This window comes from Pituophis catenifer, unplaced genomic scaffold (genome assembly GCF_029215685.1).
Source record: "Pituophis catenifer annectens isolate HBS135680 unplaced genomic scaffold, rPitCat1.0.hap2 SCAF_2, whole genome shotgun sequence".
Lineage (NCBI taxonomy): Eukaryota > Metazoa > Chordata > Lepidosauria > Squamata > Colubridae > Pituophis > Pituophis catenifer.
Genome location: NW_027256882.1, coordinates 98,776,718 through 98,804,042, shown reverse-complemented (window position 1 = coordinate 98,804,042; position 27,325 = coordinate 98,776,718). Strand labels below are relative to the sequence as shown.

The window sequence follows — 27,325 nt, the reverse complement described above, 5'->3', positions numbered from 1 at the left end:
CCATTAATGGAACTGCACAACTAAGTACACATCATGGCTAGATGTAAGCAATTTTATTTTCAAAGGGTCTCGAAAATTGGTGACAACAAGCCATCAAAGTCATAACGCATTACCATTCAGGATCAGAATACAATATATATTGATTCCTTCAGCAACTGCAGTAGCTCTCTGTGGTAACAGTGTCAATAATAAACTTTATTTTCCATCTGATGAGATTCTACACTAGCTGAATTTCTACAGTCATCCTGTTTGCATTGTTGCCTTCAATTACAAAAGGCAAATTTTACTCTGGCAAAGATTAAAACGTCTTCAGAATGATTGTGTCAACTGTGCAGCTCAACTCAATGCATCATAAGGAAAGAAGCGTCAACTATCCCAACTGAAAAGCTGCCCCCAGCAGAATTCTCTGGAAATTATTAGAATTATTAACTTAGATGCAGGTAGTGGCATGTGGACTTGTCCTTTAGAAATAGACTGCTGGCCTCAGTTCAGGACAAAAACATTGTATGAATTTCTCCCATATTTCAAGCATACAGTATATTAATTCTTCTACAATCAGCCTCTCCAGAAATATCCAAAAGATTTTCTGGCCAGATGTTATCCTGAAGCTACATTACAGAATCCTCTGGTCAGTCAAGATGATCTAGCTGTTGCCACAGTTTCAGCATGATGATGGAGAAGAGCAGTCAAAGCAGATAAACAAATCTCCCTGTCCCATAAGAATTAGGGAATTCTTTGGGCGAAATACTCCATTCTTTCAGGGGTAATTTTATCTCCATTATTTACCAAACTTGACTGCTGATAAATATGGAATTCAGTTACCCCATTCCAGAATTTATGGGTGGGAAGCATTCAGTGAAGGCTTCTGCTTACTAAAGCAAACTAAACAAAACCGACACCCAAAAAAGCTTTTCTGGCACTTAATTTCCTCAGCTGTTGCTAAGCCAAGGTATTTTCTTAACACGCCAGCCATGCTCAGATTGGCGTGTGTTTTACTAAAGGGCACTGGGAACAGGGATATGAAATCACAATAACTACATGCTTGTGGATGGGAGAGGATGAATTGTTGCTTTTCTGAACTCACATATTTAATTGATTATCATTCTTTTCTGTTTCACTAACAGTGTTCCAAGCAACACATCTGACAATGTTGAAGCAGAGAGCTATACAGTTTTTTTTTATGACCTTAACAGAGGGAGATTGAACCTGCTTTTATAAACTTTCAGAATACTATAAAATGAATGATCACTATTTACCATGACTGAATTAATAGCTGAAGGAGCACTTAACATTAGTAAGAAATGCACAGTAAAAAGAGAGTTAATGTTTGGGTCTGGCAACTGTGTCAAAAGCATATTTGTTACTTATTGTATGATGGAATCCTGTTCAAATCAAAACAATTCTCATATAGCTCTGGAAATATGATGGTCTCCCTATCTCTGAGAGTCTAGCAATAGACTTTTTTAAAGCAATAATATGCTTTTGGATTACTGTCTAGGATAGAAAGTTTACATAAGATTACAGCATCTGTGTGTATGTATGTATGTAGCCCAAAGTCATGCTAAGTCATTCATGCTTTCATGCCTAATGGAGACTAGAACTCACTGTCTCCTTGTTTCTAGGCCAACACCACTATGCCAAATGGGCTCTCCGATTAAAATTTTGTCATTCAATCCTCCAAATTGCTTAACGCATTGTAAGCCGCCCTGAGTCTCCGGAGAAGGGCGGCATATAAATTAAAGCAAAAAAAAAAAAAAAAAGAGGATCCTGTTAATGTCTGAAAAATCCTTTAGAAGAACATTTCTCAATTGTATACCCAGAGTCAATACAGTATTGGCTTTTGATATTTGCCTCCCATTGATTGAGATACGAGTTCAAAGGCAAATCACTTGATGATGTGAGGGAGGGAGTTTAAAGGATTGTTTTTTTGTTAAAAGCAATCAATTACTTTTCTTCTTTTCCACATCAAATCTGATTATGTTTCTTTCCATTGCAATTTCCCATCTGCTTCCACTGTTCTGTAACTGGGCTCTCATTTCTATGGAATATTAAAACTTTTTCTCAGGAAACTATTCAAATTAGTTGGTCAAAATAGCTTACTTGGACTATTTCTCAGTGGAAAAAAACTGTGATTCATGTTATACCAAATAAAAGTTAAGTTTACTACAAAGAGACCAGAAGTCAGATAGAAAGCAAATCTAATTTAAACATTTGTCCTGACATGATAGTTTTTGGTATGCAAGGAAATATTTCACATGGAAGCTCACTCAAAACTAGGTAAATCAATCTGAAATGATATAATTTGGAGAATAATTACTTTTCTACATTACATAAATTACATATTACTTTGTAATATTACATATTACAAGAAGTAGATCTTTGCCAAGAGCTCTGATACAGATCTACAAGCAAAACTAGAAACAACCTTGTTGTTGCCATTTGCCATTTGCCATAAAGTAAGGTAATCCTTGTTTGTTACTAATTTACATGATTTCATATGTAGCTCTAATATCAAAGAAGCCATTACAATTAACATGCAATTTAGTGCATTACAAGCTTAGCTTATCACATTATATGAAACTGCAAATATTATAGGGGACGCAGTGGCTCAGTGGCTAAGATGCTGAGCTTGTTGATCGAAAGGTCGGCAGTTCAGCGGTTCGAATCCCTAGTGCTGCGTAACGGGGTGTTACCGTTACTTGTCCCAGCTTCTGCCAACCTAGCAGTTCGAAAGCATGTAAAAAAAATGCAAGTAGAAAAATAGGAACCACCTTTGGTGGAAAGGTAACAGCGTTCCATGCACCTTTGGCATTTAGTCATGCCGGCCACATGACCACGGAGACGTCTTCGGACAGCGCTGGCTCTTTAGCTTTCCGTAACGGAGATGAGCACTGCCCCCTAGAGTTGGGAACGACTAGCACATATGTGCGAGGGGAACCTTTACCTTTACCTATCTTTTGTATTCCTTCTACCTAGAAAATTTTCAGGAAGAATTGGATTGATAGTGAAGCATAGATCTCTATGAGACTACAGACTAATAAAAGCATAAGTAATCCCATGAAATTTACTTAAGTATTTACAATAACTGAGTAGAAGTAAATTGAGTCAAGAGACTCCATTCTTTTAAGATAAAAGATAATGTGGGATAATGTTTTCCTGGAGGCTGGTGTGATCGAGAGATAGCAGGAAGCCTAATACATAGTAGTGCATTAGGGCTAATAGTGCCCTATACACCTGACAGCAAAATGTTTAAATATTTACTAATAGGCTGATGATTTAATATATAAGTTTAAGGGTAGAAATAAAGTTTATTCATATGTCTTAAATATAAATAAAGGGTGAAAAGGCATTAAAAAGTAAATATGTAAAAGATAGGAACACCTGCAAATAAATTGCAGCAGATAACACAAAAAAACTCAGAGAAACTGAAATTGAATAGGATGAAGGCATCACCTTAAATATTTAAAAATCTGTGGAAACATAAAGAACTTTTTAAAAAAGGAAAGGACACCAGAAATGCAAAAGGAAGAGGCAATATTACTGCTCAGTTTATTTAGATTTTTCTTAAGAATTTTGATCTAAGCCATTATAACAAAATATTGTTATAACATTATAACAAAAATTGAAACGTTTATCTGAAGGCATCTACATAATAATAATAATAATAATAATAATAATAATAATAATAATAATAAAAGAAATCGTGTGTTGTCCCGATTGTAATTGGAGCCCTGGGAGCAATACCCAAAGGGCTACCCCGCTATTTAGAAATCCTAAATTTGCCGGACTTGAACATTTTGACTCTACAAAAAACCACCTTACTCGGAACAGCTTACATCCTCCGACGATACCTTAACAGTTCCTAGGTCCTTGGTTAGGACTTGAGCTGCTGAGCTATTAACCAGCCTCAAAGGCTGTGAATCTCACTAAAGATTAACCAATAAATAATAATAATAATAATAATAATAATAATAATAATAATAATAATAATAATCAGACTGACAGGCACTTGGTCCACAACACACCTGACATAACAATAGTTGAAAAGAAAAAAGTATGGTTCATTGACATTGCAATACCTGGTGATGCACGAATTGAAGATAAGCAGCAAGAAAAAATCACAAAGTACCGGGACTTACAAATTGAAGTTGAGCAACTGTGGAAAAAGAAATCGTGTGTTGTCCCGATTGTAATTGGAGCCCTCGGAGCAATACCCAAAGGGCTACCCCGCTATTTAGAAATTCTAAATTTGCCGGACTTGAACATTTTGACTCTACAAAAAACCACCTTACTCGGAACAGCTTACATCCTCCGACGATACCTTAACAGTTCCTAGGTCCTTGGTTAGGACTCGAGCTGCTGAGCTATTAACCAGCCTCAAAGGCTGTGAATCTCACTAAAGATTAACCAATAAATAATAATAATAATAATAATAATAATAATAATAATAATAATAATAATAATAATTATTATTTATTACATTATTAATAAAATATTTTTTATTACATAGAATGGAATTGATTAAAGGCCTTGAACACATCCCACATTAAAATGCATTTTGATTCCTGAGCACCAATAGATGCAAAGAGCCATTTACTGGGTAGCAATTTATCATTTGGTAAGACTTAAAAACTAGAAAGCCCTCGGAGTCTAGCATGGTCTTTCTAAAGTGACTGGGCCAATGCGACATCCAAAAGCAAGATATGAATACAACATTCATTTTCTCCATGAATTGCTATTGAGAAGCAATTTTTTTTTCTGATCATAAAGTGATATAGGACCATCAAAAGAAACAAATATGTTCATCTTCCATAAGCATACCAGTAAGTACCAGCTTATCAGACTCTACAGCCTTCATTCTGTAGTGGTTGAAGATGACCTCCATCTGAGGACAGAGAAGGTTCCATCGTTTTCATAAACACTTTCTATCCAACATTCTTTTTTATGTCAATCAATCAGAATAGACCTTTGAGGTCTTCTAGTCCAACCCCCTGCTCAAGCAGGAGACCCTATACCATTTGAGAAAAGTGACTGCCCAGTCTCTTCTTAAAAACCTCCAGTGATGAAGCACCCACAACTTCTGATGGCAAGTGATTCCACTGGTTAATGGTGCTCACTGTTAGGAAGTTTCTCCTTAATTCCAGGTTGCTTCTCTCCTTGATCAGTTTCCATCCATACATGTGCACTTTCCCTAATAACTGCAGCACGGGGAACTTCCTTTCACCTGACAGACATCCAACTAGGGGTCCTGTAGTGATCATTCTGAGAGCACCCTCAGAGAGATGCATTGAAAAGTGTCAGCAATAACCAGGGTTTGCAGCAGCCACCTTTAAACTGAAGTGATGATTATCATACAGAGCTCTCAGTAGGTAACAAGCTGCTTAAGAAAGCTGCGTGTTTTGCTTTAGTAAAGGACCTGTTCCTAGCAGAAAATCCAAATCAAGAGGGTCAAAGATCAGGGCCTATACCCAATTTATCTTTCCTTCTGCCTAATGGTAAGGCTGGAGAAACCATCACTGAAAATATCATACTATATGTCAATTGTTGGAATCTTTCTCTTAAAAAATACGGAATAATTTAATTTCCATCAGGATTTATTTAACTGATACATGTGAAAAATGCACTGATATTGATATTGAGCAGTAATTTTGTATTATATAAGTAGTATTTTCTGACTGCCCCAGTCATTACAGACTCGGTTCCAACCCAGAACAAATCATAAAAATTCTACAATCCACTAAATCATTGATATGATTTATAAATCATATAACAACCGAGAACAATTCATATAATTAACCCAGAACAAATCATAAAAATTTACCATCAACTAAATCATGTTGGGATAAATATAGATTTTTCCAGTATGAGAAATGTAAGGAAGGCGGAGATCAAATGTGTTTGTGGGAAAAGTATGTTCCACAATGTCAGGATTTCCGCAGACAAGGCTTGTTGCCTATGCAATGTCACATGCACATTTTGTTTTTAAAGAGAGTTGGGTGGGAGGGAATGAGGAATTCTCATTGGGAGATGTTCAGATCAGACAGGTGGATTCCATTTGGATAAAGCAGTGCTTGATTTACTCAGTTAATCTATTATATGTCTATGGGACTTTTAAGGTGATCCCTCTGAATTAATCAAGATAAGAAAAAGGGCAGATTCTCCCACTCTTGCTATTCCTGGAACCAGAATGCCAGAATCCGATAAATGAGAAGGAAAAGAATGATGAATAAATGTAGACTAGACTAGACTAGACTAGACTAGACTAGACTAGACTAGACTAGACTAGACTAGACTAGACTAGACTTGAATTCTTTGTTGGCCAAGTGTGATTGGACACACAAGGAATTTGTCTTGGTGCATATGCTCTCAGTTTACATAAAAGAAAAGATACATTCATCAAGAATCATAAGGTACAACACTGAATGATAGTCATAGAGTACAATAAGCAATCAAATAATATTAGGAAACAGTCATGTAGGAAGAATTAGCTGGGGAGCCAGATGAATGCAAGTTTACCTCCAGAACATGGGTGGCAAACTCGATTGCGTTACATGACATATCGTGACTTTTTTGCCTTTGCGGAGCCAGGAAGGGCATGGCCTGCATGTAATGCATTTGGCCCATGGGTTGCCAGTTTGACACCCCTACTCTAGAGGGAAAACAAAGTTGGCTGTGTTGTTTTCCAAAAGGTAGCTTGATCTTTTCCCCCAGACCATTCTGACTGAGCTAGGGAATGAATGAAGCTTATCTATCAACACATATTTCCAACTTACAGGTGCTTTGGATCAAATGAAAGGTACACTTGCAAGGAGAGCACCATTTTCCATCTTGAAGGATCCTTCCTTCTCTTGTTTTCCCTTTTCTCCTTCCCATCCCTCCATTTACTCACCAGCTAATAACATCATTAAAAATGCAAACACTCAGGCATGTAAGAAATGACATATGTGTGAAATGTTAAAAAGCTCTCCAAGATGAGATTGGTAATCTTATACTGATAATTTAAATTTGTTCCTGTATATTTTTCTCTTTGGCATGTTCATAGTTTCGTCTTCAGCATATTTTTGAAAATGGCCATAATCTTGTTATCTGAAATAACAATTTTGTGCTCTACAATAGCAATAAATACATTTCCCCTCAAAAGGAACCGCTGCATTGCTATTTTTGCTTTTATTACCCTCATTACTTCTATTTATTTCTTCTTCTTGAGGATCTTAATAAACCATGAGACTCTTTTATTAATCTGCATGACTGCTAATGGGTGTATTGTGGAAAAAATAAGAATAAAGCTTTGCTATAGAGCTCAGAAGCATTTGGAATACTCTTATTAAATTATTTAATAAAAGGATCATTTCCATTTTTGCTGTCCCCAGTGGAACCCCAAATTTGCCTCAAAGCCGAAGATCCTCAGATTTCTGGATTTCATCCTTGCTTTACTTGCAGGCAATTCAACTGATAGGAATTTGGATGAAAGCAAAACCAGATAAGATCTACCCATTGAGTCAGGAGTATAATGACATTGTGAGAAAAAACTTGGGAAAGGGGTTGAAAAGTTGCTGTCTAACAAATGGTCAAATAAGAGAAAAACATAGTACCCAGCCGGACAGTGGGTGAGGCAAGAGGCTCAAGAAGGAATCCACCCTAGTTTTTTGGGCTATAAAGGAGACAGTGGGAAAATTGAACTTTCAGACATGCAAAATCTTGTTAATGTAACTTTACAATAAGGCAGAATTAGCATATCTGGTCCTTTTTCCTGTCTGGTCTACCTGGCAAGGCTAACAGATCTAGCAACAGATTCTTCAATGCCTGTACAACCTGGAGTATGCAACCTGAGTTGCAAACTGGGGAAATGATCAAGTACCATCCCTTTAATTCCTTTGGTTTAATGCACTAATGATGAGGAAAGGCTATTCATAAAAGCAAAATGGCTGATAAAGCTGAATGGGATTTTTGATATTTTATGCATAAGGCAAAACATAGCAGATAGGATTTTATGCATCTATAAAGTGGTGAATGGGGCTTTAGACATACCAAGAGACAGATTTTTGTCTGCTACATACAGAGTTGGTTGGTAAACTAAGGTCAAACCCTTTTTAAAAATGTTCTTCCAATTTTTCTGGGAATTCATAACATTCATTTTAAATAGTTAAATTCCTAATTTCCTGCACTCCATATTTTTAGTTATGGTCTTTAGTTATGGCAAATATTTTAAAACTCTTCTGTCCTTTTACTCCCTGATCTTTTAACTCTTTCTGATGGAAACAGCTTCCCATTAAACCTGAAGACGATAATAAACTTTCTCTCTCTCTCTTCTTTTTCTATCTGAGACATGAGGCAAAGATTCTTACCTTTCCAGGAGCACACATAGTTCCATCCAATGGAGGTCCTTTCTTTGTTTTGCAGAAGTAGGGATTATCAGGATGACTGCACCACAGCTGCTTGCAAGGATCAAAGGTGCGGAACTAGAAAAAAGTATTTATATTACTAAATGGCTTTTTCAAAGCTTCTATGCAATTAAATTTCTGTTGGAAAGTAGAATACATTACTAAGAGACTACCCTTGAATATAGAGGACAGTTATGACTGTATATGACTATAACAGAGAAAAGAGTGGATGCTGGAAGGAACGTAGATCTACAATTATCCTGATAGCAGCTCCCATTTTGCTGTTATTTGAGTTGGACTTTCCCATCTAACTCTTCTTTAGTTGGACTCCATGTGAATTTTGTAGTTCGTTTCTACTATCAGTTTGTTTTATGAGTTTTGTAAATGCATTATCTAATTTGAGCTGAACAGTCTAGAAAATGTTTCTTATCTACCGGTACCTACTTATCTATCTACTTATCACCCTTATCAGGATAAGAAGACACTGATGGCTTTGAAGATACAGAATTTTTTACTGATAATTACAGGCTTAAACTGGACATGACTGTTATAGTAGCATTATACAAATATCTAGACCATCCAAAAAAGAAGAAGAAGATCAAATGGAACAAAGATTATTTATCACACAGGATCTTTTGCTCAGATCATGGAAAATCCATGGCTAGTCACTTTCTCTCAGCAGAAGACATTATACTCTCTGTCTCTCTGTGTCTGTGTACACACACATGCCATATGTTTTGTGGAGAGTGGAAAATCTGGAAAATCAGATTAATTCTATGCCAGAATTGGGAGAGGTTGTCTTCCTGGTTGGTCAGAATTGGGTTGGGGACAAGAAGCTCTGTTTCAATTATTTACATACCACAGAGAGCCTCAGAGAGCCCCTGAACCAGAAGAAAATACTATAGTGCTAAATTTAAGTCATTCTAGCAAAAGACTTTGGTGGCCAGCTTTGCCTTAGGCAGCCTTTCCATGGAAGTCCTTCTTGCTTTGGATTTAATAACCTTTCAGAATCTGAAGGGTCTTTCTTTTTAGTAATAATTTTAGTTTGCTGTTTTTTATTCAGTTTCTGGCTGTTATTTCAAAAACGTTTTAAATTTATGACACTTTTTGCATTGCAGCTTCCAGATTGTTTTAAAGGGGGAGGGGGGCTCTTTAATTATCCAATTATTGTTTTGTAAATTTCTTAGGATTTGGGGCAAAGAAGTCTGGACATAGATAAATCAAGTCTTCTGCTTTTGGAAAAGCTGGATAGTACATGTACGGATTGACAGCTGCACTCACTAAATAACCATGATAGGTCATTGAGTACATGCATCTAATCCCCTCCTTCATAAGGCAGAAGAGAAACCCTTATGCAACCAATCCCCAGAACTCTGGGAGTTAATTCTAATCAAAGCCTCTTCTTTCCATAGATCTTCTATTTCCAAAACCCTTTAATAAAATTATAGCATCATAATTATTACCATTCCAGTTTTTTGAAAACAGGATATTTACACAACTTTCCGAGACACCTCATAGATTGCCAGTAAGCTTTGTTCTATACCCGTCAGCCATTTTGTCCATCTTCTGATGCTCCCTTTTAAAGTTATTTGGGGATGCTTTTCAAAGGCCCTGGATAAGGGCCAGCAGAGTTCGATTAAATACTCACAGCTGTGCACATCATGTAGCCCAAACCAAAATCAAAGCGGCACTGCTCATTCATGGAGTAGTGGAGTCCTGGCAGTTGAGGAAGGGAAGGCCAGTCATGGTCAAAGGGATCATCACGCAAGCAATCGTAGGAACTACAATGGACAAAGTCACAGTCACGCAAATGGATTGTGGGAGGTTTTAAGCATTGTGAGTTTCAGTCCATGGTTGTTCCAAGCATAATCAAGGACATGGTTTCTCAGAAATGAGTTCAGAAAGTACACTTCATACTTAGGTATATCAAACCCAGCATTCACTTTAGTAAATTAGCATCTGAAACAAGAGAACTTTTATTATAACCCTCAGTTATAACCCTCATTTGCAAGGAAATTCTCTCTCTATAATAAACACCTTAGGAGAGTCATCTGGAGAGGAGAATAATAATTAAAAAAGAAGTTGCTATAAATAGAGATGAAACTATTTCCATATGTATAATAATTGATTTATTGGCTGTTATTAGATTCATCTGTTTGGTGAAAAATGACTGGCATTTAATGGAAGCAGTTTAAATTAAATAAAAATGATTGCTATAATAATTTCATTATGTCTGTAACCTTTTTTCAGTTTTATGGTGTGATTCTCATTTCTTTTCTTTTTTTTACATGTTGCTAACAGAAATATAAGAGTGAAAAAGATAAACATAAGGATAAAAGCTTGGCAAATGGAGCATATCTGATGCCACAAAAATAATTCTAATTGCATTTTCGCTTCACAAATTATGCTAACATGTGTTACTTAAACAAGAGTTTAGTAACAAGGACCAATCTGGTTATCTAAGAAGATGAATTATCCAAATCTTGGATAAGTAAACTCAAAAGTGATACCCCCTCCTTAAAATCACAAAAACAGAGATGGCAATTATAAGAATCCGTTACCACTCATAGTATTCAGGGCATATCCCTATTTTATCTTTGAAATTTAATTAATTTAGTTTAATTAATTCAATTTATATGCCGTTCCTCTCCGAAGACTCAGGGCGGCTCACAATACAATCCAAAAAATCATTATAAAAAAACATTTAAAAATTAAAAACATTAAAAACATTAAAAACTCATTCACACCATTCATGGGTACCATGCTGTCACAGAGAAAAGTTTTATTCATCAATGACCCTTTTCTTTGCCAATGTTCTTTCTTAAAAACATAAACCCCAAACAGAGTTTTTTTTATTTAATAAATGTAACTTTAAAGGGACTGGAGAGATTTTACAAACATGTATTTATTCCTATGTGTTTTAACTAATAAAAAAAATGATTAAAAATATCAGAACTGAGAAGAAGCTTATTCTGAAAAAATAGAAGATGTAACTGCTTACAAAATAACCTTGGTACTTCCTTACAAAGAAATCCAATGGTTATTTAGAAGTGAATCTTACTTAATTCAGAGCAAATAGCAATAGCAATAGCACTTAGACTTATATACCACTTCACAGTGCTTTACAGCCCTCTCTAAGCAGTTTACAGAATCAGCATATTGCCCTCAACAATTTGGCTCCTCATTTTACCCACCTTGGAAGAATGGAAGGCTGAGTCAACCTTGAGCCTGGTGAGATTTGATCTGCCAAATTGCAGACAGCCAGCAGTCAGCAGAAGTAGCCTGCAGTACTGCACTCTAACCACTGCGCCACCGTAGCATAATAAATTAGTCTGGGACAACAAATTTCATTTAATTTGTTTAACTTTTTCTAGCAGGAAAATTTTCTGATTCAGCACCACGCTTTCTAGCTAATGAAATGGTGCCATACGACTCTTGAGAATTGATCCTTCTCCATCGTTGTACTCACTGCAGGTATCGGTTCAGTTCCTGTTGGCTGCAGCGAGACCAATGGAAGCGATGGAATGCGGCCTGGACCAGCGGCGCCATTATACTTCCCATCCGCACTTCATCCCCACATCGGTTCCCTTGGCCATCATGTTCCATGCCTAATCTAGAAGAAGACAAGTCAGAACAAAGGGGAGTGCTTTAAAAGAATTAATAAAAGCAGCTGTTTATTCTTCTTGCAATGCATTTGTTCATGGTTTAGTCTGATTTTGCCAAATATGGACCACCCAATCACCCCCTGCCTACTGTTGCCAGTATGGCTTCTGCTGTGAAGTCTGTACATCAGGACACTGTTGAAAAGTGGCTTAATTTACTTTGATCCAGGTCAAAGATGGGAGTTCCCACTGGTCTCCCATCCAGGTCTACACCTTGAATATTAGTTTCAATGGTATTATGATATCCTGGCTCCTGAAGCAGGAGTTGCTTGAAGATGTCAGAATAACATAATAACAGAGTTGGAAGGGACCTTGGAGGTCTTCTAGTCCAACCCCCTGCTCAAGAAGGAAAGCCTATGCCATTTCAGACAAAAGATGGTCCAATCTCTTCTTAAAACCTCCAATGTTGGAGCACCCACAACTTCTGGAGGCAAGTCATTCCATTGATTAATTGTTCTAACTGTCAGGAAATTTCTCCTTAGTTCTAGGTTGCTTCTCTCCTTGATTAGTTTCCATCTATTGCTTCTTGTCCTGCTTTTAGGCGCTTTGGAGAATATGTTGACCCCCTCTTTTTTTTTGGCAACCCCTTAGAATTCCCTTATGCCTTCTAGTGCTCCATTTATTTTTACTGCTACTATCAGTCAATCTACTCCACTATTGTTCTGCCTTTATACAGTATTGCGATGGTAGCCTTTTCTCTTGCTTGTTGGGCAGCCTTAAAAATGCTCTGTTGGCCAGCTGGTCAATAAGGTCAACGCCTTTATTATGCATCCTGTAATCAGAGTGTGAATGCTTCAGCTGCTTGCAGGGCCGGATTTAGATGAAAAGAGGCCCTAGGCTATTCCACTTATGAGGCCCTTTCACCTATAGTGAAAGTGTAATTTTAATTTTGCTAACAATTTGAATGTAGGCCCCTCTTGATCTTGAGGCCCCTCTTGATCTTGAGGCCCTAGGCTGAAGCCTAGTTAGCCTATAGGAAAATCCGGCCCTGGCTGCTTGTCATTCATGTGTGTGGGGCACTACCTCATTTGACCAACTGGCAGAGAACTTTATCTAATAACGTGCCAACACTGCCTATTTTATTCCTTGTTGAGGCTCATGCACTAAGAGTTTAATGTGAATTCTAATGGAGATTCCTTGGGATAAATTCTTGCACCCTAACATTGCTGACATCTGTGGTAATGCAGGAAATAACATTTCCCTTTTGACCTTGTTCTGTTTACTTCACTTTTCAGTCATAAATAATTACAAATGCTAGAGGAGAAAGGGAACAAATCATGCACAGGTACAATCTTAAGAATCCTAATAAATCAGGATTTTTAAAAGGACAGGAAGCAATCAGTGCTTAATATAAAAAACAGCATCAACTATCCACTAAATATAATGTGTTGGGAGAAATATATTTCTGGGAGTTTTTACCCTCTTGAGACACTACTTTGGAACCTTTTGGAACCAACTTCCTTTGGAGCTCCGGATGGCCCCTGACCTTCGCTCGTGATTTGAAGACCTGGCTGTTTCGCAGCCTGGACTGATGGGGGGGGGGTTTCCTAATTGATTTTAAATTGTTTTAAAATGGACTTTTAATTTTATATTGTTTTAATGTGCAATTGTGCATTTTACTGTTGTAAGCCGCCCTGAGTCCATTGGAGATAGGGCGGCATATAAATCGCATTAAACTAAACTAAACTAAACTAAACTAAACTAAACTAAACTAAACTAAACTAAACTAAACTAAACTAAACTAAACTAAAGGTTTTTCAATTCAGGAAACAAAAAAGCAACTCCTAAAGTACACTAAAATCCTGCCTGAGAACATCAGGTTCAAATTTTTAAGAATGGTGCAGATAAACACTGTGCAAGTTAAGCAATTTTGTAACCTGTGACCATGAGTTATTCCCATATCAAGCAAACAAAATACAGGTAGTCCTTGACTTACGACCACAACTGAGCCCAATTTTGTTGTTGTTAAGTGAGACATTTGTTAAGTGAGCTTTGCCCCATTTTATGATTTTCCTTGCCACAGTTGTTAAGTGAATCCCTGCAGTTGATAAGTTAGTAACCTGGTTGTTAAGTGAATCTGGCTTCCCCATTGACTTTGCTTGTCAGAAGGTCGCAAAAGGGGGTCACATGACATGGGGCACAGCAAAGGTCATAAATATGAACCTGATTTTTGATCACGTGATCATGGGGATGCTGCAAAGTTTGTAACTATGGAAAACAGTCATAAGTCACATTTTTCAGTGCTGTTGTAACTTTGAATAGTCAGTAAATGAACTGTTGTAAGTCGAGGACTACCTGTATACAATTCTTGCAAAACATCTGATCTACCAGAGTGAGTCAACTCCTTACCTCTTAGTGCTTAAACTTCCCCTTTTTTTGCATAAAGAATAATTACAAAGCTTTAAAAATCCTGCCACTTTGCCACAAATTGGGGTTAATCTTATGCATACAAGTACAGGCCTGTTTTAAAGACAACTCTCTGACCATTGCGGTCTACCCTTTACATGAGAACAGCATCAGTGTGTGGAGGGAAGCTTGGCAGCTTTACTAGTATCCTACTAGGCAGGGGTGGTATTCGCTTACCTTCGCTACTGGTTCGCAAATGTGAGCGTGTGCACGCTTGCTTCACTCACACATGCCACCTCTATGCATGCACAGGGCCTTCCACGCATGCGCAGAGTGTCAAAAATGTGGATAAATGGGACTTGATTACATCCGGTAGGAGAAGCCACCCACAGCCGCTGCTACCGATTCGCCCGAACTGGATAGAACTAGCTGAATAGCACCACTGCTACTAGGCAGTCTACTCTCCTTATTTTTAAACAAGAGGGAAAATAGGTTGAGTCAGTGGCTCTCATTTATTTATTTATTTATTTATTTATTTATTTATTTATTTATTTATTTATTTATTATATTTCTATACCGCCTTTCTCCCGTAGGACTCAAGGCGGTGTACAGTCAAGAAAAATATAGACACACAAACATCATAAAATTGCTAATTAAAATTATTACTTAGTTTGGTCAATTAAATAAAACCCAGAATTAGATAACATTTAAAAAATTGTTCACATGTTCGTATGTTTAGCCCCGTCTGTTGGAACATCAGGGTCTTGAGGGCACGGCGGAAAGCACGGAGATCAGGGATATTCCGTATCTCCGGGAGCAGTTCATTCCAAAGGGTTGGAGCCCCCACAGAGAAGGCCCTCCCCCTGGGAGTTGCCAGTTTTCTTTCATGGCAACCAATGACGACCAGAAGTCAATTTCTGCAGCAAGGGTCAGTTTGTGGAGGCTTCCATCTCTATTTAGATCAATGTTTTTCCAATTTGACAGCTCTTAAAAGTTAGTTGGGAATCTCTGGGAATTAAAGTCCACACATCATAAGTTGTCAAGTTTGAAAACACTGATTTAGATCCCTTCTTTTCCAGAATAATAACAATAAAAAAAAATAGCTTGGGAGCCTTCACAGGGAGAGAGACTATGCCCTGCTGCAAATCTTCATCTTCCCAAACAGAAAACAAACATCAGGAATATGACGGAGGAGATGGAGTCATTCCCCTCCTTTTTCCCTTGTGCACTGGTGACTCTGTGTCTTTCTGGGAAAGAGAAAAACAATTACAACTATTTTCTACATATTTGTCCCAGCAATGCAGGGTTTATCTCCACTCTCTTCCTTTCTCAACATAAAATATTTTATGATGCTACTGTTGGCTAGAGAAGAATTCAAAACATGAAAAAGTCTGCAAAGGCTGGGCAGTTATTTCATAAGACCGTGGAAAAGAGTTCCTTCATTCGCCCTCAGTGCACATGAGGAGGGTCCCCAAGGGAATCCTATCATCAACTTATCCATGTGGCTGGGCAAAGTTACTGAACTTCAGAGAGGAAATAATTTGCATCTATATAAGAATCTATTCAAATCTGATGTATAGGCCTCTCCCTACCTTAGATATACTCAGAAGTAAAAAGAAGAGCAATAAGGGTTCTAAGCCCTGTTTCAAACGCAAGCTGTACTGCCATGGATAATGACCGTGATCTGATTAGAGAGGCTATTTAAAAATCAATTTACTAAAATGTAATGGGATTAAACTGAATACATAAATAATGAAGAAATGAAGAAAAGTGGCAGGTTATAAAATTAGGTATTTATAATTTGGTATTTATAATTCAGAACATGGTGTTCCCAGTTGCAATGTAGGGCTGTGAAAGCTGCACCATAAGAAAGGCTGAGTACCAAAAAATTGAGGCCTTTGAACTATGGTGCTGGAGAAGATTCCTGCGAATCCTTTGGACTGCAAGGCAATCAAACCGGTCAGTCCTAGAGAGCAACCCTGACTGCTCTTTAGAAGGCCAGATTCTGAAGATGAAACTCAAATACTTTGGCCACCTAATGAGAAGGAAGGACTCACTGGAGAAGAGCCTAATGCTGGGAAAGATTGAGGGCAAAAGAAGAAGAGGACGATAGAGAACAAGGTGGCTGGATGGAGTCACTGAAGCAGTCGGTGTGAGCTTAAATTGACTCCAGAGGATGGTAGAGGACAAGAAAGCCTAGAGGAACATTGTCCACGGGGTCACAATGGGTTGGACATGACTTCACAACTAACAACAACAACATTTTATAATTATCTTATAATTAGGTATTCTATACCTAAATTATAACACAGTGAGGGCAGGAATTATGGACTCTTTAATAGTGGGGGTTTTCAAACAAGGGAGAGATGGTCACCTGTTGTAGATAATTTAGTGAATTCCTGCACTGAGCAGGGGTTGGGCCTTGATAATATTTAAGTTCCATTCCAATTCATATATTCTAAGATTCTGTGAATCATTTTTTTTATTCCTGAAGAAGACTCCCTGAATAAATGAAATAAACTAATCTGCAACTGCATCCTTTTGCTTGTAAGCTCTCTCCACTGAAATGACTGAAATCATATCCCACCAAACATATAACATGCAGTACCATGACAACTATATGGAAGTGCTACTTACACATGTCCAGTTTCATGGGCTACAACAAATGCTGAGGAAAAGCCATCTTCGTGATTAAGTGTACAGCTTCGGACTGGGTGACACATGCCAGTAACTGGAGCATAGCCTGTTAAGGAGAAGATTAAGACTGTAATGAAGAAAAAGAAAATTAAGCTCAAATAACTATTTAAGAGCACCAGTCTCCAAGTGATCTTGCAACAGAAGTCTTACCTAAATAAAAAGGAAAGCAAAAGGAAAAATGAAATTCATTACAATGAATGGTGCTGTGCTCTTAAATGGAGAGAAAATGTAGAAAGCTATGCTTTTTTAAAAAATACCAACACGTAAATAAAATGAGCTTTTTATGAAAAATCTTTACCAAGGATATGTTTTAGAGAGCGTTTATATAAAAGTATTTTACCACACATGATAAAACCACATGTCAGGGTTCCAAGGAATAACCCCAACGAAATAAAGCTCTGAGGCCTGAGATTCCTCAAAGTTCCAATTTATTAGAGATGTCATGTTGGCACATCTGGGAAAACCCGAATCAGAAAGCTTCCAGATTTTCTCCACCCAGCTAACAGTTCACAGCCCTGCCCCATACCCACAAGTTCATCACATTGTCCAATCAACTCTTCACACTCAAGTGGGTACAATCTTCCGGCAGTCTTCATCAGATGCAGGCAAAAGTCCTTGAATACGGAATGTTGTTATTACTAACTTTCTACCACTCCAACAACAACCCCCTCCCAACTTCCCCAGCTAAAATATGTGGCAGTTAAGAAGCAAAAAAGAAAATTGTCTTCCAAAACTTCCAAAACTGTCTTCCAAAAAAGAAAATTGTCTTCCAAAACAAATATTTTAGGAAGAAATGTGTACGGTTGAAATGTAATAGGAAATAAGATGCAATGGCTATAAAATGAGTGTGTACAAAATGGCACCTAATCAACAATTAGGAACGTTCATCAGATTTTCCCAAATCAAAACTTTTTTGGAGAGGTTCACTGCTGAAGTGTATCAGGACCCTATTCAGAATAAACAATAGAAAGTTGTACCAGTGATATACATAAATGTCATAAAAAGCACCTTAAAAAGCTTCACCATCCTAATATTGCTTAACGCATTGTAAACCGCCCTGAGTCTCCAGAGAAGGGCGGCATATAAATCAAATTTTAAAAAAAATATGGAAAATGCCAAGGTGGGACCAAGACATGGACAAAAAACAGAATTTAATGACTGACATTTCAGTCACTACAGGGAAGTCTTCTTTGGAATATTCTGTTCCAAACAGAATTTGGAATATTCTGTTCTATGATCTCTTTAGTTCCTGCTTATCTGAACAGGAATAATACTGAAGAGCATCTATGGACTGAAGGATCTCTGTGTAGCTAGAAAACCTTCCTAATCTGTTGTCCTTCCAACTAATCCACATTCTTCCAAAGAAATCTTATTAATTGAATAATAATAATTCGGTTCCTCACCTAAAGATGTGCATCAGTACTAAATTACTCATTACTATAATCCCAATCTTTTCTTCAGCAGTTACTATTACTACTATTATCATGATGATTGTTAATTTGCTTCCAACTCCAGCACTGTTCAGCAACCAGAGTATAAACTTTACATCACTCAAGCAACCACCCACTTATGTAAATCAGCAGAATGAAGCGAATTCCTTATTTTCAGGAATAAAATAAAACCTGTAGATGCTGCAGACCTTTACGAGAATCGAGTGATCTAATCATCCTTATGCAACTAAGTTACACAATCACTTCCAAGAAAACAAAAATTAAATCTGTAGACTTTACAGTACTAGGTGAGTGCAATATGCATTCAGGGAAATACACACAATTTTGAACACAACTTAGGTAACTGAAACAACAACAGAGAAAAGGCAATATCCACATTTATTTGTGACTGAAAACCCTAGATTTTTTTTGCAAAAAAAGGAAAAGAAATGAATTCGTAATTAGATAGATTATATAAAGAAGAGAGTTATAGCTTTAGAGCAGGGGTGTCAAACTCAATTTCATTGAGGGCCATATCCAGGTTGTGCTTGACCTCGGGGGGCCAAGCTGGGTGTGGCCAGGGTGGGCATGGCCAGTTCGAAGTCACTCATGTCGGGGGCATCTGTAGTGGCCAAGTGCTAAGGCAGGACTTCCCTCAGACCCTCCCTCACTCTCATTATAAACATAATTTCCTTCCTTCCTTCCTTCCTTCCTTCCTTCCTTCCTTCCTTCCTTCCTTCCTTCCTTCCTTCCTTCCTTTTCTCTTTTTCCTTCCCTTTTCCTTTTCTTTTCTTCTTCCTCCTGCAGCCCTCTGCCAGCAACAATGGAGTTCAGCGGGGGTGCGTGTTGTCCTTTCATTTTCCCAGGGCGGCCCGTGGGCCAGATCTAATTATCTAATTATATTTATAGCTGCTGTGAAGAATCAGAAGCCTCTTTATGCCTTTATATCTTGTTTTTTCTATTATTTCTTTATTTCCTTTTCACTCTTTCTGTTCATTTTTTTTTTTTTGCAGTTCTTGTTCTTATTATTGTTCTTAAAAACTTTCATATAAATTAAGTATTTAAAAAAGGTAACTGAAATTGAAACAGCAGATTGCCCAGCACTTAATTATGAATGAATTCCCTGCTAACTTTTAACCAACTGAACCGACCATGAATTTAACTGAAGAAGAAAGGATTGAATTGTAGTTTTCAGTCATGGTGTTTTATTTCCTTTTGTTTTTATATTCCTTGTGAAATATGTGGGCATCATAGCACTGCTAAAAAAAAATCTTGTAAATGAAATATGTTCTTCAGTTCAGAAATACATTTTAAGAAATTACTATGCTTTCCAACTAAAACATTTAAGATCTGTGTCCCAAAGTAGTTGCACTGCATTTGGCAAGGATGTTAACTTGCAAGATTACTTTGGCTTTGTTAAGAAGAAAAATGTTCAGAAATCCCTGAACACTGAAGAATAAATCTGAAACAACGTGACACAGGCCAATTACAGAGAAACAGATATGGGCTGAATATTCCTTCTAAGGAGTGGGGAGGAACACATATTATCCTGCCTTCTAGTACTGTCTGAGCTGATAGATTAGTTAGTGGGCCTTCATAGCATATTCACATAAGACACCCCCCTCCAACTTGGCATCGTTTGGATGCAGAAGTCAACTCCGAGAATTCCCCACTCAGCATGCTCACTGCAAAAAATTGAGAGGGTGCCCATGTTAAAATGGCTGAGGTAGGCAAACCATTCTTTAGCTGTTTAAACTATCTATTAAACTATCTCTGTTTAAACTATTAGGCAGCAACACCACCAGATGGATTCGTAAGTGGCTGACCAACTGCACTCAATGTGTAGTCCTCAATGGAACTGGGGGGAAGTATGCAGTGGGGTACCCCAAGGCTCTGTTTTAGGCCCAGTACTCTTCAACATCTTCATCAATGACTTGGACGAGGGGATAGATGGGGAACTCATCAAATTTGCAGATGACACCAAGCTGGCAGGAATAGCCAACACTCCAGAAGATAGGCTCAAGATACAGAAGGATCTTGACAGACTTGAACATTGGGCGCTATCTAACAAAATGAAATTCAATGATGAAAAAAGTAAGGTTCTACATTTAGGCAAGAAAAACAAAATGCACAGGCACACTATATGTAGTACCTTGCTCAATAGTAGTAACTGTGAGAGGGATCTTGGAATCCTAGTGGACAACCATTTAAATATGAGCCAGCAGTGTGTAGCAGCTGCCAAAAAAGCCAACACAGTTCTAGGCTGCATAAACAGAGGGATAGAATCAAGATCACGTGAAGTGCTAATACCAGGGGTGAAATCTATTTACCTTCCCTACCGATTTGGAAGTGTGCCTCACATGCGATTTTGGACCCACTGCGCATGTGCAATGCCTTCTGCACATGCACAGAGGGTAAAAAACAGGTTACTTCCTGGTTAAAACCAGGAAGTAACAATGTCCAGGTGGGGTAGGCGGAGCCTCATACTGCTGCCGCTATCAGTTTTCTGAACCACCCGCCACTGCCGCAACTGGTTCGGCCGAACTAGTCAGAACCGGTAGGATTTCACCCCTGGTTAATACCACTTTATAATGCCTTGGTAAGGCCACACTTGGAATACTGCATCCAGTTTTGGTCACCATGATGTAAAAAAGATGCGGAGACTCTAGAAAGAGTGCAGAGAAGAGCAACAAAGATGATTAGGGGCCTGGAGGCTAAAACATATGAAGAACGGTTGTAGGAACTGGGTATCTCTAGTTTAATGAAGAGAAAGACTAGGGGAGACATGATAGCAGTGTTCCAATATCTCAGGGGCTGCCACAAAGAAGAGGGAGTCAAGCTATTCTCCAAAGCACCTGAGGGTAGGACAAGAAGCAATGGATGGAAACTAATCAAGGAGAGAAGCAACTTAGAACTAAGGAGAAATTTCCTGACAGTTAGAACAATTAATCAGTGGAACAACTTGCCTCCAGAAGTTGTGAATGCCCCAACACTGGAAGTTTTTAAGAAGATGTTGGATAACCATTTGTCTGAAGTGGTGTAGGGTTTCCTGCCTAAGCAGAGGGTTGGACTAGAAGACCTCCAAGGTCCCTTCCAACTCTGTTATTCTATTCTGTTCAACTGCTACCAACAGATTAAGAAAAAGCTAAAATGTCATAGTCTTTATAATATTAATTAGGGAAGTCTTCTTCAAGTAGTTCTTGTTTAACTCTATTAAACTCTGTTATTCTATTCTATTCTTTCTCCCTAAACATGAGACCTAGGAAAGAGAGGCCATTTAAAAGATCAGATTATGTTGGTGACAGCCAATAGTATTTTAGCCTTCAAAGGTTTTAGCTGCTGGTGTGGAGAAGGACAAACCATAGTATGTCTCAGAGAGTCAATGCATGGCTCTTTGGCTGAATGGTTGAGTGGGTTCAGCATAGAAAATCCAGGGGCTCAGTGAGAAAATAGTGGAGACCTGCATAGGATCTATAGAATGTCATTTATCCATCTGTGCTCAGTAGCAAAGCATTAATAATTTAGATTTGTTTTTCACTGAATGGCCTGGTTAACAGTACAAGTTAGATAGGGTGATTGGTAGAAAGTTACTCACCTTGCATTCCAGAAGGTCCAAAGTCCTGCCTTGTGAGAAAAATTGCATGGTCGTGATATTCTGCATGTCCAGTATCAGGTTTTTGTTGTAGATAGGCCCAACGACACACATTCTCTAAACTTTGAGAAGGATTGCCAATCTCAATTAAACTCATGGACTAGAAAGAAAAGAAAAGAAAGAAGTTAGATTGATTTTAACTAACTTTTTCAGTAATATACAGAAGATTCAGATGTAAATTTGTTCCACCATAGAGTTACTATTCTGTTATGGAAATGCTGCATCCAGATTGAGATACCTGGTGGGTACAAGTAATTTGTTATTCTCTGAATGAGGAATTCCACAGGAAATAGAATTACAGATGATATTAAACCAAAGAAAATTTATTTTTCCACTCAGTTGTATATTGATATAGGAATCCCAGTTCTATAGCATCACCAGAATTATATATACATTTAGTAGCATTTTTTTTAAAAAAATGTGAATTCTGAAACAACATAAATATGAGAGCATTTTTGCTTTTTAAAAAATAATGAGACATGAGACAAAGAGCAGCTTCTTAGACAGAGTTATGTTCTGACATGCCTAACACAGTAAACAATTATAGTACATACATACCACCTCAATTGTTTATTTTATTTTTTACATTTTAAAAAATTGGGAATGGGAAGGACTGCTATTTTGGTGATTTTTTTGAAGGAACAGGTTTTAAATAAGACTTGTATTATGACTTTTGTACAAATGATGTAGCAAGCATGCCTCAATTGTCTATTACTATATGAGTAGCTATTCTAAACCAATTAGGTAAAAGAATATCATCTGTGTTTTCTAGCTCACATATCAAAGTGGAAGAATAATTACGCTACAATATTTTCCTCCCTTCTTATCCATAGAAGTATCCACCCTAATTTATGTAGTCATATGGAAATAAACACTATAAAATTATATAAATTTGCCTTAATATATTAGTAGTCAAGAAAACTGATACAAGGACTATAGTACTAGGAGTAATGGCAGTTTCACAAAAGGAGCAGTGTTTCCTGTTTGAAAGATGACATTTGCATGGATAGATTATTAATCTGAAAGCCAAACTGATCAAACACTCTTGTGATTAGTTGAAATAGCTCTATATTCTTCTGCAGTCTATGATTAAAAATAAGTTATATGATCAAATGTTGCTAAAATACTACCGTGATTTGTGGAAGAGGTATTGTGGAAATTGGAGCATAATTTTAAGGATCATAATTCTAAGGATCTAAGGCAGTGTTGTCAAACTCGTGGCCCATGGGCCAAATGCATCATGTGCTGGCCACCCCCACCCCCATTTTAGCGAAGGGGGGAAAAGGTGCGATACATCACGTGATGACATGTCGTCACGAGTTTGACACCGCTGATCTAAGGAAAGAGCATACATTTTTTTGAAATAAAAATTGTTGGGTTCCATTTTACAGAAAAGAGGGACAGAATACAATAAAAATGTAAGTTCTTCCTAGGAATTTTGAATTGTGGAGCTGGAAATTCTAGGATTCTAACTTTCTGTTAGGATGTTGAAACCATAGGAAGGGAACCAGGTTATTCTTTGTCTATGTAAGAGAAGCCATTTTTTTTTTTTGAAGCAGCAGCAGCACAGGAAATAGCACTTGGTATGGTTCTTCAGACCAAAGGGTGGAACTTTGATGAGATTAGGCTATGGACTGGAGCCTCTGCAGTTTTCCTGAGTGACTGTTGCTTTTCAGGTCTGCCTCCACCAATTTCATGGGCTCAATCTCCATTTCCTTTTGTCAATTTCATCCCATTTGTATTGAGATAAGTAATATTTCTTTCTATTTGTCACAAAAGGCTGAAAGGAACTTTGTTATAGGCAGGAATATAGTTCCTAACAAGATAATGTGGGGAACCAGGCTTGGTCATGTCATGTTTACAAGTTTAAAAGAAAAATAGGCTTTCGCTTCCTTTTGCCATTAAAGGTGCTAATTGTGACATTCAATCTATTTTAATTCTCCAAATGCACTGCTTAGTTGATGTAATCAAGCTCAGCTTCCTTTTTTTGTTGTTCAAGCTCCAGAAATTTTTCTGTGACTCAGAAGTGACAGACACAAAACTGACCCAAATGCAATAGAAAGCCTTCTCTGCAGTGTGAGAATGGAATTCTCTGTCAAGAAAGATTTATTTATGACATTCTAAAAATGTCACATTTATGATATTCCATATTAGCTTGGAAGAAATTAAAATGAACAAATAAAAAAGAAACAAAGCCAAATAAACAATAACTAAGCAAATCCTCTTTTTATTGCTTATTAAAGTAATTTTATTGTCAAATGGATGTTTTGGGTTGTTGTTTTTTTAATGTGGACTGACTCTGATTATTTTCAGCTATTTTTGTTTCCTGTAGCAATGTATCTTGTTATTGCATTTTGGACTTTTATGATATATTTTAAAATGGCTTTATAAGTTACATGCTGACCTATTCACTTTCAATTGTATATCTACTTATTTAAAGTAAAGCGATACATTTCACTTTTGTAGGTAACTGTAGAGAAGAGGAAAAAAAATTGAGAACTGATCTAAAGTTGGTAGACAGTAATAATTTAATACTTGCGAATTCTTGTGATACCGAAAGCTATATCACATGCCCTGGAAACATATCACATTATGTAATTGATTACAAACACCCTTACACAATAAAGCTAAGTGCTGTTTTCTACTGTTACACAACATAAGCAATTCCATTTCCAAGTTGTCTGAATGTGGAAGAAAAACTTCCCTTCATGGTCTCGGATCAGGTGCAGAAGGCAGTTCCTCCTCTTCATAACTGACTGGCTGCAGCTGCGTGCTTTCCCCACCTGAAGCCTCAGGGCTGTCCTGCTGCAGCTGCACTCCAGCCAAATCACTATCAGCTGGCTGCACGTCCAGTTTCTCTCTCATTAACCTCCCCCCCCTCACTTGGACTCACAGCCTTTTGACATTGTGTGAAATATCTAGCAAAAATTATACTGTTGCACAGAGGTGCAGAGTTGGGTAGGGAAACTTGATAGAAAAGAAGGCAGTGGTGGGTTGCTCCCGGTTCGGTCCGGTTCTATAGAATCGGTAGTAAAACTGGTGGGAGGCTCTGCCCACCCGCCACAACATCATCATGGGTGATCTGCGCATGTGCAGAAGCTTCTGCGCATGTGCAGAAGTGTGCACGCGCACGCATGGTCCCATTGCGAACCGGTAGAAAAGTTAAGTAAAACCCACTCCTGAAAGAAGGTAATCAATTAAATAATCCATAGTAGACATCCTAACTGGTATGTATATCTCATTCATTCCCTCACTGTAATGGACACAATAATGCTAATGTCTGTAGTTTAGAGACAAAGGTTTGAGGGTGGAAGGCTGGGAAGTTACGCTCATGTACTAGGTCTATAGTTTGAGATATATTCCAGAAATAAGCATGAACAACAATCTTTGATTAATTTTTCAGGTACATACTCCTCATGGCATCATGCAATCTATCTAGCGTTTGCTGCAAATCATTTAAGTTCTCAGCTAACAAAAAGGTACTATCTGTTTACAAAAGTGTACATATACCCATTAGCCGCATCATCCAAATTCTTAAATTCATCAAAAGCATTCCTTGTATGTACCCATATAAGCATTGCACAACACCTAAGGAGACATCATGTACTGTTGTTATCTTGCTTCCTGCTTAGTACTGATTTGTTTAGTCATTTGTCCATGTATTCTCACATATGCTTTACTTCCATGTTATGGAATTAACATGGCATTAAACAATCAACCTCTGCATTGGAGCAGAGTTCTGTCTGGCTTCCCACGTGTATACACTTTACCTGAGGACAATGACATGTTTTGGGAATTCCTGTTTTACTAAGCACATTCATCAGTTTGACAGGATCGCTACAAGCTGAAGTCTTTCTTTAATCAACACTTAATTTCTTTTATTCTTGTTTTTTAAAATTTACTGTTTTAAAATTACTGTTTATTAAATTACTGTTAATTACTATTAGTGCCATAACAATAATTCCGATGTTTCTTAGCTTTTTCTAAAGCCAGATTGAACTTTTGCCGTCTCCTTAAATAACCTTTGTACAGCTCTAATCTGCATTGGATGATCCTAAGTATTATTTTGCTAGCACATGAAGTTAAAGATACTGTACAGTTGTTTATCCACTCCAATATATTGGGCACTGCATTGTCCTTCAAATTTGATGGCATAAATAGATGAAAACATTTACAGACATTTCTGTTACTTGCTATATTTCTGTAGATACAGTATTCCATTAATTCCTGTAGCCTTCTCATTTGATAATTATCATAGTGCTGATCTATTTTCAGTACTAGAGGTTATTGTAGGTGGGGAATATCTTCTAAGAAGGTCTATTTCTTGGAATTCCAGAATATCCTTTTCATCTTTGTTTGATCTCCTTTGCATCAGTTACCATCAATCCACTGGTGTCCTTTAGCATACCGAAAGTTTGAAATCCCCTTCTGAGTTGGAGACCTTCCAAACTGGAGATTGTTTGGAAGACTTCTGTTGTTTTTCCATATTTGTTTCATCTTTTGTGTCTACAAATGTTATAATACTGTGTTTTGTCTTTTCTAGCAACTGTTTGTTAATTCTTTATTAAAATCTTTCCCGACTTCTTTCATCTTTCTTGGCTTTGTCTTCATTATTCTTCTTGACAATTTCCATTATTTTTTCTGACATATCATTGGATTTCTTCTTTTCTTCTTCATATGTAACAATTTTTTTTCACATTACTGTTTTCCAATTTTAGAAAATAATTTATGACTTCCTTTTCATAATTTTTTCTTGGCTATTTAACATTTGTAGCATATGTTTCAATTTTGCCTTTGACATGTCATTTCATTGCCATATCAAACTCCAAAATACTTGCTCTAGCATTTCTTCTCTATAATTTAATTTCAAATAATTTCATAACTTTTGTTTTAATTTCCATTCACATTTTGGAAGCTTTATCATTCCACATGGCATCCTTTTTCATGCTTCAACTAGTGTAATTCCACACATTTCTGTGGTACTCTGTAAACTATTATTCTTCACTCTATTTAAAGCAACTTCTATATAACTTCTATATAACTATACAACTTCTATATAAGAGCTGCAGAGGTGCAGTGGTTAGAGTGCAGTACTGCAGGCTACTTCTGCTAATCACCTGCTGCCAACAGTTTGGCAGATCAAATCTCACCAGGTTC

General features: G+C 37.4%; 1 protein-coding gene across 1 annotated transcript in view; it reads right to left on the bottom strand.

Moving 5' to 3' along the window:
* Positions 1-27,325, bottom strand: part of ADAMTS2 (ADAM metallopeptidase with thrombospondin type 1 motif 2) — a 282,339-nt gene that overhangs the window by 40,605 nt on the left and 214,409 nt on the right. Inside the window, exons 6-10 of the mRNA XM_070933879.1 lie at positions 22,112-22,268; positions 17,027-17,132; positions 11,851-11,994; positions 10,030-10,162; positions 8,346-8,459 (exon numbers count right to left, since the gene is read on the bottom strand). Coding sequence (XP_070789980.1) covers positions 8,346-8,459; positions 10,030-10,162; positions 11,851-11,994; positions 17,027-17,132; positions 22,112-22,268 — 654 coding nt within the window. The remainder of the gene's footprint in view (positions 1-8,345; positions 8,460-10,029; positions 10,163-11,850; positions 11,995-17,026; positions 17,133-22,111; positions 22,269-27,325) is intronic.